Source organism: Lygodium microphyllum, chromosome 8 (genome assembly GCF_053477565.2).
Source record: "Lygodium microphyllum isolate KBCC chromosome 8, Lygodium_microphyllum_v1.1.10, whole genome shotgun sequence".
NCBI classification, from domain to species: Eukaryota; Viridiplantae; Streptophyta; class Polypodiopsida; order Schizaeales; family Lygodiaceae; genus Lygodium; species Lygodium microphyllum.
The window spans coordinates 10,966,977-10,980,424 of NC_141142.1; the positions used below are offsets into that span (position 1 = coordinate 10,966,977).

Genomic DNA, 13,448 nt, shown 5'->3' on the forward strand with positions numbered 1-13,448 from the left:
ATCGCTAATAGCGTCGCAAATTTACCTGCACGCGTCGTTATTGGCATCGTTATTAGCATCGCAAATCGTCAATATCAGCGTCGTTATTTGCATCGGTATCAACGTCGCATTTGATACTGACGCAAATACAACGCTGATAACGATACTAATACCGACTGTTCTATGGCATCACCAATAACGACGCTTTTTACAACGGGACGGGGGCAAATTTCTTTATTTACATTTTCGTCGCTTTTAATGTCGATATAAGGCCTATATCTTGTAGTAGTCCATTGAATAAAGAGACACAAACAAGACATAGAACCAATCAAAACATCAACAAAACATATTAACTTATAAAAAGTCAATCAAAAACCATCATCTACTAATTAAACTTCTTCAACCAGCATTGAAACTCTTTAAAACACATCTAAAACCAATCAAAAGCAATCAATCATGCATCGAAACAATTAAAATTTCAATAGAAGATAAGTAAAAATACAATCTCTTTCACTCCTAACATAGTATAATAACTTTTGAGGCAAATCTAAAATGGTGATTCATTATTATTTAAAATATCAAGCTCTACCCCAAATATTATTCAAAAATGCTTGTTTCATATCCATTCGCTACTCTCTTCACTTTTAAATGGCCTTTGTGATTTCTTGCAATAGTTCACGTAGGCAAGTCCTTGTCATTACGTCACCTTGTTTAAGTAGCTAGCCTTGCTATCGTGTTGTTGTCTAGACTAGTTGTACTCAGTTGACGAGTGAAATATTCTATACTGAAGTGCTGGTGAGTGCAGCAACATATAAAATATGGCCGAATCTAGAGTTTATTACAATTATTGCTTAATTGCACGGCATGAGATTAGGTAGCCTGAGAGCAAGCATCGTGGTGTAACCACGACTAAGGTTCCTGAAACAGTGTTACAATCATTGACAATTGGTAACCCACAATTGGAAGGCCGCATCTTCGATGCTAGTTGCTGGTAGCGGCAATCCTAAATGTTCATGATGAATTAGGGCAGTGTTGTTGTTCTTCACGGGAGCTGGTGGCAGCTCGTTCTGCATGACGTCGTTGGTGTTGCTGAGTGACGTGGCACACCTAGTGTGATCGGCCTGATCACCACATGGATTGATTATGTTCTCTCGATCCAAAGTACGATTCATACTGTACTGTGGACAGAGCTGCGGGATATTCATTGGCTGCGATGAGAACTGCAACAACTCACCTATGTTCAATACATGCTGCTTTCTATGCGTTTGCTGCTGCTGCTGTAGCCTGATTTGCAGCTTCTGATCGTCGATCGATCGATTTGAAACAGTATTCGATAACATATGGCCGGTTTCAAATTCACTGTGAGAGCTTAATGTGGAATCATTTACAGGGTGGGCCTGGGAAGTCAGTGCTATGGCCGCACGATCTGAGTTATTATTTCCCTGGACTAAGCCCTTATAGCTTATATCCGGTGAGTAATACTGAAGGTGATGTGGTACAAGGTCATCTAGGGATCCATAATTGTATTGGTTGAGGATCTCATGTACTGTTGATGCAGTGGCATTGGACTGTTCAAAACTGGTAAAAATTTCCATGTCGGCCACTGTAGCTGGCGATGATTTGGGGTGCACTTGATTATTCAATTTAAAGGTGAGACCATCAGGTCGATTAACTGGTACTAGATTGCTAGAAGTGGATAAGCTGCTTTCAGAAGGCATCAGTGCAGCTGAAGCTAGCGAATTTGAAGAGGAATCGCATGCACTTTGGCCAGCATAAGATGTCAAATTAGATGGCTTGTTTCTCTTTGTATTTCTGCCACTAGTGTTGTCATTAATGCATCCCAGCTCGACAAGTTGATCAATACGGAGACTGGAATTATAAGAGGAAGGTTTATTTCTCTTGAATCTGCCGTTTGTGCTGCTGCTGCCGCGGCTACAGATTGTTTCTCCCATTAGTGGGTCCAACATTGAAGAATTGTTGTTGTTGTAGGAAGATTGCGGTGATCCCCAGCTGCTGTTTGAAGCCAGCGCAGATGCCGAGGAGGAGGAGGAGGAGGATGCCTGCATTATATAATTGAATGGTGGTGATAGCCGTGCGCCAGCAGCTGAGTACCCGGACTTGATGATCTGCTGCTGCTGCTGGAGTTTTTGGCGATTTCGTTTGGCCCTCGCTTTCCGGTTTTGGAACCAGTAGAAGACATTGGCTTCTATGATGCTGCCAAACTGTTTGAGGTGGGCAGTGATCTCTGATATCATGTCGCGGGATGGGGTAGTAGTGCCAGATTCGAACAAGCTTTCCAACAGTTGGAGCTGCTGTTGGGTTGGGCACCACCTGGGCCTTGGGGTTGCGCCGGAACATATTGTCGAGTACTGTTCCGTCTTCACGTCGACGTTCATTATATAATTCTGGACATCAGTGTCCGCAGGGGCCTCTGACCCAGCCGCTGATTTATCTGCAGCAACCAAGGACAGCAACTTCATCAGATTACCGTTCCAAAACTACACGTGCGAGAGACAATATGTTTAGGAATATGTAGAGGAAACCATTGTTTCCCAGGACAAGCCGAATTTATAAGGAAACGAGTTGCATTTGTGCTCCAAAGTACTTAGAAGTTTGAAAATGGTTACAGCTAGATCAAGGTACTAGCATACATTCCTACCTTTATGTAAGAATTTGGATAAGTATCGAGAAGTAATGTTGAGCTTATCAGTTGAGACGCATGAATGGCCAGTTAGACGATGATCAGGATCAGTTCGCCCTTTGATTACAGCTTGGCAAGGAAAATGATAGGAAGGCTGATGATGATCTAGCTGTGAGCCAGGGTTAACAGTCTTTGAGAATTGATTAGCCGGTTTTGTGTGGTGGCAAGAGCTGATGCCGGTTGGAAGCACAGTATCGATGTATTTGTTGCTGCAAAGAAGCTTGCAGAGGTAAGCACTGAGAATCTGCAGCTGCACATCTTGTGATAGAGTCCTGTTGTGATTCTCGGGGCTAATGAGTCGATCATGATCAAGATCATCAAGCGCGAGGGACTCACTTGCAATTGAGTATAGTGCAGGATCTAGGATGGAGAGATTAGATGGTATCATCTTGTGTGCTTTGTGAGATAGAGAGAGAGAGAGAGAGAGAGAGAGAGAGAGATGGATTCCTAACGAACAATCAAACAGCTGCGCTGTGGGTGTCTGATTTGTGCCTATGCTTTGTGAATATATACCATAAAGCTCCGGCCCATACGCTAGTCACGACATATTCCTGGCATATCATAAGAATATATTTCCTTTATATAATGAGAAGTCCGACGAATAAGTCGTAGTAGCAGCTAAAGAAATGTACTATAGACGCGGCCTGCTAGCGCAAGCCAAGTTTTCTCTGATATTTTTGAGTGTCACTAGTGTCGACCATCCCTCTGCTCACACTTTCATGATCTCGACCTGACTATATTCCCTTTGACGTCCTTTCACGTATACAGACGCGGAAAAACCCAAAAAAAAGAAGAAGAAAAAAAGTGAGAACAAAAGTTTTCTGTCGAAAATCCGCGCGCGTATTATACACACACCCCACCCCCACTCTCGTTCCGACAATCCCTATTCATCCATGATTAGTTAATTGCCAAACGACCCCTTACTTGTAATCTCGCCTTGTGTGAGTTTTGCCAAGTCAACAACTCCTACTACCGTTTGAACTTTGCCCATACAGCCAAAAGCATCTTTCAACCATGAAGTGCACAATTGTGGATGTTGACTTTGTTAATACTTCATTATTTTACGGTCGTCTCATAGCCAATAAGTATTGAAATATCGAAGATGGCCGTCACTTTGTGATTGACATGATCGATTGTTTCTTTTGTAGAGGCGTGCTCTCCTCGCCAAAGACTCGGGCTGTGCTTGCGAATTTTCCATATCCCACTTCTTCTAAAGCGTCATCATGCTAACTTTCAGCAATTCGGCTTCCGAATGCTTTTGCCTTTCTTTACCTCTGATTAAATTATGTATATGATATGGGTTACAAGTGACTTATCTAAGGAGGCTTCTTCTAAAATGGGTTGACATTTTCAAGTCACATTTTACCGATCATTCACATCGACTTCCATACGGTTGAGAATAACTAGACCTTTCTACAATTCGAACAAGTTTTTTACATACACAAGCCAATCACTTCATTTACATGTGGGAGAATTAGTTAAAAATCAATTTCATGCTTTATTGGTGGGATGAACACTCAACCCCCTACTTTTAACGAAAAGCTTTCAACTTCCTCCTTGTTCCCGAGATAATGACACAGGGGTTGAAGTAAAGAAACAATTTATTCTTAACAACTAGGTTGAACTTAGGATCCTTAGCAACTTCTCAAAGTAGGACATAATCACAAAAGGAAGGGCCTACATTCGGAAGCCATAATATTCTTAACAACCTAGCAATCTTGGATTTCTAACGTTATTTCTCAACATAAATTAGACGTAATCACAACATCAAGGACCTAGGTCAATAGTAACCATAGATTTTATACATTTACCTCTCTAAATTCTCCCAAGTACTTCTTGTCTTTCTTACAAGAAAGCAAATATAATTGGAAGTATTTTTCCATTGAAAGATCAAATCGTACTTGGCTTTTTATAGCCTAATCTAAAACTAAAAACATGCAACCTATCAAATGCCACTCATCTTAGAGCCTAAAGAGCTACTTCAATCCTAGTGTAACCTTTTTGCATGCTCCAAACTACATTGAATTTTCAAAGCCATACTTATCAACATACTTATCAAGTCCAACATTAATATGGAAAGAGATGGCATGCTCTCTATGAGTATGATATGTGCCTAATATATGTAGGTGGAATAACAAAGGGATCCATTCGCCTTGTACAAAGAATGTGCATATGTTATAAATTTTCAAAACAAGATTAAAAAACGTTTTAGCAAGAGCTAAGTAGTGTTGTTTATAGTCTTCCTAGCAATATAAATAGATGATGCTAATGCTCAAATCTATTTTACTTTATTAATTAACTTATTTGTCCATAATTTGAGGAGAGAAGTGTGGATAGGACATAATTTATAGTTGGGAAAATTCCAAATAGTTAAATCCATAGGGTCTCACAATGGTACATCATGTGTGCCCAATGAAGGTGATTCTCTCTAACATTTAGGGATGTATGGTTATACCAACAAAAATGGGTCTATTCAACAAAGAAAATTCACCAAAAGATACAATGACCTTTGGCCAAGAGAGAGGATGCTGGCTAATGATTCTAAGGCTAACTCACAATGGCTACCAACGGTGGAACCAGACAATGAAATGATATGGACGCGGAAGGACGATGATAGATTGGGTGGAGATGTGGTGGTTGGAAATGGGGTAGAAAAAAGAATGGATGCCTCAATGGAAGAGAAGGTGAATCGCTTTTGTATGTTGCACCATGCCTCCATGGAGACGTGGCTCGCCAAGTACCAGATTTCAAGGCAACATCGAGAGAAAGCGCGAGCTGAATTCCGACGCAGTACGCGTCATCGACCGATTCGATATCCCGAAGGCATGGAGGAGATGCCACGGTTTATGTCAACACGATGGTTGCATGGAGCCTTGACCGCAGTATCCAGCGAAGGGACAGAGGTCTCAATGGAGGAGTGGGAGTTCTCGAGGGGATGTACTCCAAAGGTGATGAGGGGTTTAGAATGTGTCGTATCTAAATTTTATATGCGACATCTAATTTGAGTGTTTCAATGTACAGTACAAAATATATAGTGCAGCGTGGTCGCGCGGATGGCAATTTTCGCGTGAAGCGTATTGACAAAATGTGCTCCACAATGGACTGTGGTGTCATGGCAAGGTTTGAGCAAGAGAGCCGGCGACGAGCAACGGATCTGAACACGGTTGTGGATGAGATGGAGTATTTTGGAGACTTGCAAAGTATTATTACGTTGGATTACCGTAGCTTCTCCATGATACTATTCTATGTGCAGTGGTTCAAAGTGGTACTTGGAGGAGCTGGAGCAACAGTTCGACGAGGTCCATCTGGATTTCTCGAAATAGATTCTGAAAAAAAATAGACGGATTTGCGCGACACCTTTGTGTTGCCGGCCCATTGTGAACAGGTGCATAGAGTCATTTGCTTGCTAATTGTAATACGACATGGTTTATGTCACAATGGTTTGAACTCGCTTTGTATGTGTTTGTGAACAGGTAATCTTCTATCCAAACCCCCAACAACCTCGATGGTGGTATGTTATACCTTCAACTCCTCGAAGTGCGAGAGTATATGATCAAAGCAATGTTCCGGGCATAGATGAAGAAAATATGCAAATAGAGGGGTCGATATTACAAGGGATGGAGGCCACCGCAAGCTTGGAGCCCGCATCGGCTAACAATGATGGAAATACAGTAGTCTAAGAATTTTTTGAGAACGAGGCAGACTCGTTCTTTTGTGGTGACATGTCTATCGACCTTCCAGTGTATGTAGAGTTGTGTCAGGAGATTAACATGGGACCATAGAATACTTCATTCTTGGAGAATTGTATTACTCAATTCGTTGTTTAGATCTTCCATAAAGGTACATAAGATATGCATTTTAAGAGGGATTTTTTAAAATGATTTATATTACTGTGCTTTGTATAGTTTAAATTGATTATTCTAACACCATTTTTTATCTGTGCAGGTGACATTTTCAAGATGAGTCGAGGGATGAGTGATGAGGAGTTTCAGGATATGATGGCACGCATGTCTCTAGACCAACTCGCGAGATTCAGAGAGATTGCAGACCAGGAGCTGTCTCGTTCTTCGTCAGGGCGCTCTGCTAGATCTGCTTCAGCGTGATCAGATGCTTCAGCTTCGAGCAGACGATCTCGACGCTCATGACTTGGGTCAGAGGGAGGGATTGCATCGAGATCAGGGGGGGTGCTGCTGTGGAGACACGGATGTGGTGTCTCCGTCTTGTTGTTCAGCTAGAGTTGCGTCACCTCCAGGATTTGTCACACCTGTGGGGACGTCTACTCCAGTTACTCTGGCTTTTGCGCAGCCGTCAGCAGGTGGCACCCCTTTGAGTGCCACTCCGAGAGAGGTTACCCCCGTCGGTACATCGAATGTAGAGGGGTCTCCTGGATATGCCCAGGAGCGTGGACGGAGATGGGAGAGGACCCATCTTAGGCAGACTCCTAGGGGTTATGGATACCTGGTTGATAGTAGGTCAGGAGCCATAATCATGAATGATGAGGGGAGGAGGGTGATGGCTCGCATGAGAGAGTTGTGCCAACAAGTTTTTCAGCACAACGTCCTGGATCATTGGAAGAACATACCGGAGGGGAGCAAGGACTACATAGTAGCATCCTTTCACGAGGAGTTTCCGATGCCAGCCGCAATAGATAGATTCTCTATGGGCTGGATGATGGATTGCATGTGTGCATACATGTCACATAGACAATCCGACGCACGCAAGGCAATCAAGAGTGGGGCTGCAAAGCCCGAGTGGTTAGATGCAGACGACTGGCGCCGACTGAGGGAGGAGACTACAGATTCGCCAAGACGTTGGAGTCAGCAGCGGGAGGCGACGAGGGCACGACTCGAGGCTGGAGTGGTTCATCATCTTGGGAGTGGCGGCCACATGACATATTTGGAGGACTTTGTAAGTTTCTCTTTTGTTTTGCTTATTTGTTTTTTTGAAATATTCTTTGTACTGACAATCATGTTTCTAACAGTTAGCATTTTGTTTTCTTTGCAGCACTCCATTACAAATCGCGATCTGCAAGGCCTTGTGACTCGATATACAGAGAGGCACGGTCTCAATGCATTGATCGACCGATTGTATAGACGCGGCGGCCCTATAAGTCACTCATCTTTCTTGTCCGTAGTTATCATGAGATATTTGAATGCATTATTGTATGGTGGATTGATATGTTGTTTCTTTTTCTGCAGAATCCGTTCAATGCTCCTTTGCGGCGGGACGAGCTTTCGAGGGACGAGGATTTATAGCTCGCCCTTGGATCCTTGGAGCTCACACACCTTTAGTTTTTAGTCGCCTGATCTATGTAGACATTTTCTATGTATTAGTGATATCCTTTCATGATTGTACCAATCGCATTTTATGCAATCATGTATTTATTTCATGTATCAGTTTTATGATTTCAGTATACATTCCTTTTGTTTGCAAGCGCTTTGTATACAGTAGTGCAGAAACTATTTTGTATGGCTCTCATACAGCACACAGTGCTACATGTGGCAGGGCAAATTTTTTTTTTCCCTGTTACCGTCGCTATTTGCGTCACAAATTTACTGCTCGCGTCGCTATTGGCCTCGCTATGCGCATCGCAAATTCACTGGTTGCGTCGCTATATGCATCGCAAATGCATCGCTATAATAGCCACGTTTCTATGGCATCGTCAATAACGACACTTTTTGCGACGACGGGGGCAAATTTTGCTGTTTGTATTTTCGTCGCTTTAAATGATACCAGGAGGCATATTTCACGGTGGATTCCGTGCCACGGTGGATTTCGTGAGGTTTTATGGTGGATTCCATAAACTTTGATGACCGGGCCTCATACACAAAGTGGATTCTTTGTGCGAGAAGTTGATGGGGACGCCTGTCCTTTTCGGGGATTTCATTAATTTAGTGTGTACATGGGTGATTCCATAGCGGGTGATTCTGCAAAATGCATATTAAATTAATAAATGTTAATGAGTTTAGAGTGCGCACTCATAATAAATTAAGGTTAGGATTTATTTCTAACCAGTTGATTTATTTATGTAGATGAAGACTGCTAGGTATTCACTTTTGTCGGTTTAATTGTATTATTTTACTAACGATTGTGAATGCTTCAGTTGATGTATAGAGATAACAGCAGTGGAGCGGAGAAAAGCATTGGAGGATAGCGAGTATTTGATTTATGGATTATATTTTGATAGGCGCCACGCCTATATTTTGTCATGCCTATTTATTGAGGCATTGATTATTTATTATTATTTTGTATGCGCATGGGCGCATGGTTATGTTATTTCTATTTGGACATTGTATTGGGCGTGCCAGACTCTTTGGGCACTGTCCATTAGCTTTATTCCTATTTTTGTGTAAAAGCAAACTCAAAAGCTAAAAGCTTGCTATTTTTTATAAATTGGGCTATTATTGAGCATGAAGATGAAATATACATAAAATACATGCTTTGTGAAGCGCTCACACAAGGCATGGGGGGAGATTGCACCCAATTGGTCTCTTGCTCTTGTCGTTCATGCTTTTTACCTTGTAACTTGTGCAAAAAGTAGAGTTCATTGTTCTTGGGGACCTTCCGGCATTCACTACGCGAGCATACAGCGTCCGATCTGCGCATCATTAAATGTAGTATAAGGTCTATATCTTGTAGCGCAAAAGATACTATTAGCATTTTCCAAGGGTGGCTAATGACTAAGAGAGGCAATCTAACAACCCATTTAGATATACTAGAACATTGTTGCTGAAATTAGGACATGGAGAAAATTCATAGGATCATTATTTGACAAGATATGGTTAATGCAAAATCTTGATTTAAAAAATTCATATATAATATGTGTTCAAGCCCTTTTGTTCTACAGGCAATATGTGGATCTTTAATGTAGACAATGCATTTTTTATTATTGAAGGTTCTCCATATGTAACCAACCCCTTTGTGGAAGAATCCATATAAAAGCATCCTCTACTTGAAGGACATAATAAATAAGAAGTATATATACTTAAACGACATGATACACTATAAAAAGTGAATCCCTCCGGTGCTTAAAAGGTTTCTTAGTTTTTTTTTTTTGGGGTGGGGGGGGGGGGGGGGAATAAGTTATGGAAATGAAATTGTCCAAGTAGTTGGCCTAAGAGGGAATTACAAAATAGAGCAATTATTTGCTTTGACCTATTTAATCTTTTGATCCTACATATAATTTTGTATAGAAGTTTTGTTAATTGGTGAGTCCTGGCCATGTATACACCCACACCCTCAAACTACTAAGTCTTGAGCTTTGATCCTATTGGTGAGAGAGTAAATTTTATTATTTACACTCTCTTCTCTTCCATAAAAGATGGTGATTTACTTTGGTTCTTTTTCTTCTTCTCATCTTCCTCTTCTTTGTTTTCTTCTTTTATTCTCTAGCTCTTGAAGACAAAAAGCAAAAAAAAACTCAAAGAAAGCCACAATGAAGCTTTTGTAGAAATGCATTTTTCTTTCCTTATTCTTTGTTTTAAAAATATATAATTTTGTTTTTATTAATGTATCTATGCTATGTTATATTTTTGTTAAGTTTTAAGTTTATGATTAGCTACTATTGGTATCTAGATTGCAGAGTATTCTACAGTACACGTTGCTATTATATTAGACTATGTTTAATAGTGCATATAACATTGCACTTGAAATATAGTGATCAATGTATATAAATGCACTTTATGCATTATGCATAACTCTATGGTTGCTATGTTCTTTGTCTAAACCTAAGTAGTTTTCTTAGTGTGGATTTGAGTACTATTGTAAGTTTAAAATATATTTTCTAGTTTTAATACTTTTTAAAACCCATATTTTTAAATCTTTGTTTTTTTGTGTAGATAGAAAGGAGCAAGAAAGCATGAGAGAGTGAGACCAAAGAGAAGAATAAGAAAACAACAAAGAATTTTTCTTTCATTTCTTCTTTCTTTAAAATGTGTTATTTTTTAGATAATATAATAATACTTTTCTTAATTTTTGTTTAGGTTTAGATTTAGTATAAATGCTACTTACAACAAACTATTAGAGACACATTTAACACTGCAAATAAAGTGTAGTCATTGATATCATTAAATGTGCTCATAAACTGAATATAGAACAATAAGGCTTTAGTGTTATCTATGTAGTCTAGCTCTATAGCATTTCTCTAGCATTTATATTTAGTCTTATATATTCTTATGTTTAATTATTTTATTTTTATTTTTTAATTTGTTTACAAATGGAGGCACATATCATGGCATATCTTGTGGTAGTGATGCACTTGCTTGCATGTTCAAAATTGTATTGCAAGTGAAGATGTCAAACAATATATTGTCATTTCTTCCAAGTACAACACATACATCATCATGAGGAGATTTAAATTACCCTCGACTACATGTACTTCTTGGGGAGCGAGCCCCATGCACATGAGTGAGGCATGTGTATTGTGGGGCTCTCCTACATGGGTTTAGGTTTGTTTATATCTTTGCTTTTTTAAAGGCAACAAAAATCTAGTTTGCAATATATCTTATACGTCTATAATTTTGATATTATTCAACAAACTCTTTTGCAAGCCAAGTCAAGTTTAGCTTTAGAATATTTGTAATTCTACAAATGTATAATTTAACAACTTTTTAAAAATATTTGATTAATTTTAAGTTTTATTATTACATTTGGTTCAACACGATTGATATTAATAACTAAAATAAGAAACTAGGGAGTTACACCTAGTTTTTTTTCGTACCAAAAAGTAGCCCGTTTATATGCACACTTAAAGTTTAGTAAAATCATGTGTAAAAGTGTGTCTATATTACTCTTGCACATAATATACACGTGATCTTTGGACATGGTCATTTGACACATACATAAGTACGCGAATAAACACACTTGTAAGTTTTTTGGATACTTCATAAATCATGTTTATTGGCCAATGCCATCTACAAGGCTAATCCCTTGTAGTGATGCCCTATTATGATTGCCATGGATCGAGATGAACATCTTCAATTGTTTTCATGAAGGTCTAATTAGAGTGTCACTCAAGATCCACACCTTGGAAAGCAATACAATAGTGGATAAGCATACAATCTTCCGGTTCCGTGGGACATGATCTCCGATACATTCATAGGAATAACCGTCCCAAGGCTTGGACCTTTGCTTATATAAAATAGGTATTGTCATTAGATGGTAGTGTCTTAGACTCTAAGGGTGTGTGATGGATATTGAGCCCTTCTATGTAAATAATTTGGATTGAAAACAGTCCAAGTGTTCCGGTAGGACGTAAATTGCAGACTCGAGAGTGTGTTGGTCCCGCTACCTTTTTAAAAGAATTGGAGTGACGCATTAGCTCAGACTATAAACTTGTAATTACATGGCGGTGTTATCTCAAGCTTGAAAGGTTTCCTCTAAAAGTACAGTCTTAATAAATCACATCGTCTGTAAAAGAAAAAGGAGGAAACTGTTTCAGGGAAAGCAAGCACACAATCCAGCACATTCTCTGCAAAAACACAAAAAGGATGGGAAAATATCGATGTTGCGTTCTTTCGACAGATTAAAACAATAGAAAGACCGGAGCTGATGCACGCGCATGCCAAATTTTAAAAAACGGTATTTAAGGCGGGGCCCAAAATGAAAGAAGTAAAGCAGCAGCACCGAACCTCCGCCCGTGAGGCCGGTGGTGGTGTAGCACTGCAACTTGTTGCCAGCCTCCTTTCACATCGACGTCTCTCTCTCTCTCTCTCTCTCTCTCTCTCTCTCATTCATATACACGCGCGCGCGCGCGCACACACACACACATTGAAAGGACTCTTTGTTTTGATTGACACATACAAGCGGAATCTGATCAGAGGGTGTGCGTGGATGCAGCTGCAGGCCGGTAGATCATATCTGTTTAATTTTCTTTGACGTTGTGAGATTAGAAATCAATTATATGAATTGTTGAGAGGCGCCAGCCTCCAGGGCCGACATGCTGTTGGCAAGTTTGCCAACATCCTCAATTTCACACCCCCGACCAAGCCCATCCATTGATATACTAGTGGCCCATCCTTGTTCCCTTGCCACATCACCTTGTCCCCCCCCGCCCCCCACAATCATCCACATCAATCTCTGTGCGATCGCACACACACACACACGCCTCTCTCTCACATACACGTACGTAACCTAGTACTAGATTTGGCATCCCCGTCTCTACGCCTCTGATGAGTCTCTCTCTCTCTCTCTCTCTCTCTCTACCTGAGTACCACTACCCTTTCCTGAAGTGGCACCAGTGTGTAATATGTATCAGTCATCATCACACTTTCGGTCCAACTAAGATCGTTTTGCGACCCTTAGCTCTGGTCCGAACAAAAGATCCATTTCATCCCACACTAACCGTACCGACCTACTACGACTAATGACAAAGCCATATAAATCATTCTCCTACATGTTATAAATCCTTGCCAACGTCAATGAAGTGAAAAAAAAATCCGTCGTAAGGTCCCATTGCCCATTGTCACCATCGGTCTCGAGTCCAAAGCTTGCATGATGGACTTCCTGGTACTTTAATTAAGGACATGCCCAAAAGCGAAGCAAAAGGTGCACCCCAACGCCCTTACCTTTTAGCATTAAAAGTCTGTCGTTTTGCTTTAGAATTTTCATAATTTGTGTAATCAAGGAGACACACAAACAATAATCCACTCTTGCCTTCTCCATATCGTAGTTTACCTCTAAGACTTATTTTTCTCGAGTCATCTCTTTGCTTTTCCAACTTCCTCTAGTTTCATCCTCACAATGTTAGCATTCATCTTTGGTTTTGTGA

At 40.4% G+C, this 13,448-nt stretch overlaps 1 protein-coding gene across 1 annotated transcript; it reads right to left on the reverse strand.

Moving 5' to 3' along the window:
• Window positions 1-574: 574 nt before the first annotated feature.
• On the reverse strand, window positions 575-3,138 carry LOC148031962 (uncharacterized). Its single transcript, XM_087684014.1, has 2 exons — window positions 2,639-3,138; window positions 575-2,431 (listed from the first exon to the last, which is right to left on the reverse strand). Exons 1-2 carry the CDS (start codon window positions 3,066-3,068, stop codon window positions 915-917), a joined length of 1,947 nt encoding a protein of 648 aa, XP_087540140.1. The 5' UTR covers window positions 3,069-3,138; the 3' UTR covers window positions 575-914.
• Between the last annotated feature and the right edge of the window lie 10,310 nt (window positions 3,139-13,448).

What these genes read in the sequence shown, in the direction of transcription:
- LOC148031962 (XM_087684014.1), bottom strand. Translation starts at nt 3,068, where the DNA reads ATGATACCATCTAATCTCTCCATCCTAGATCCTGCACTATACTCAATT. An exon ending in ATCCAAATTCTTACATAAAG is followed by an intron (nt 2,432 to 2,638) that starts GTAGGAATGTAT and finishes TGGTTGCTGCAG; the next exon opens with ATAAATCAGCGGCTGGGTCA.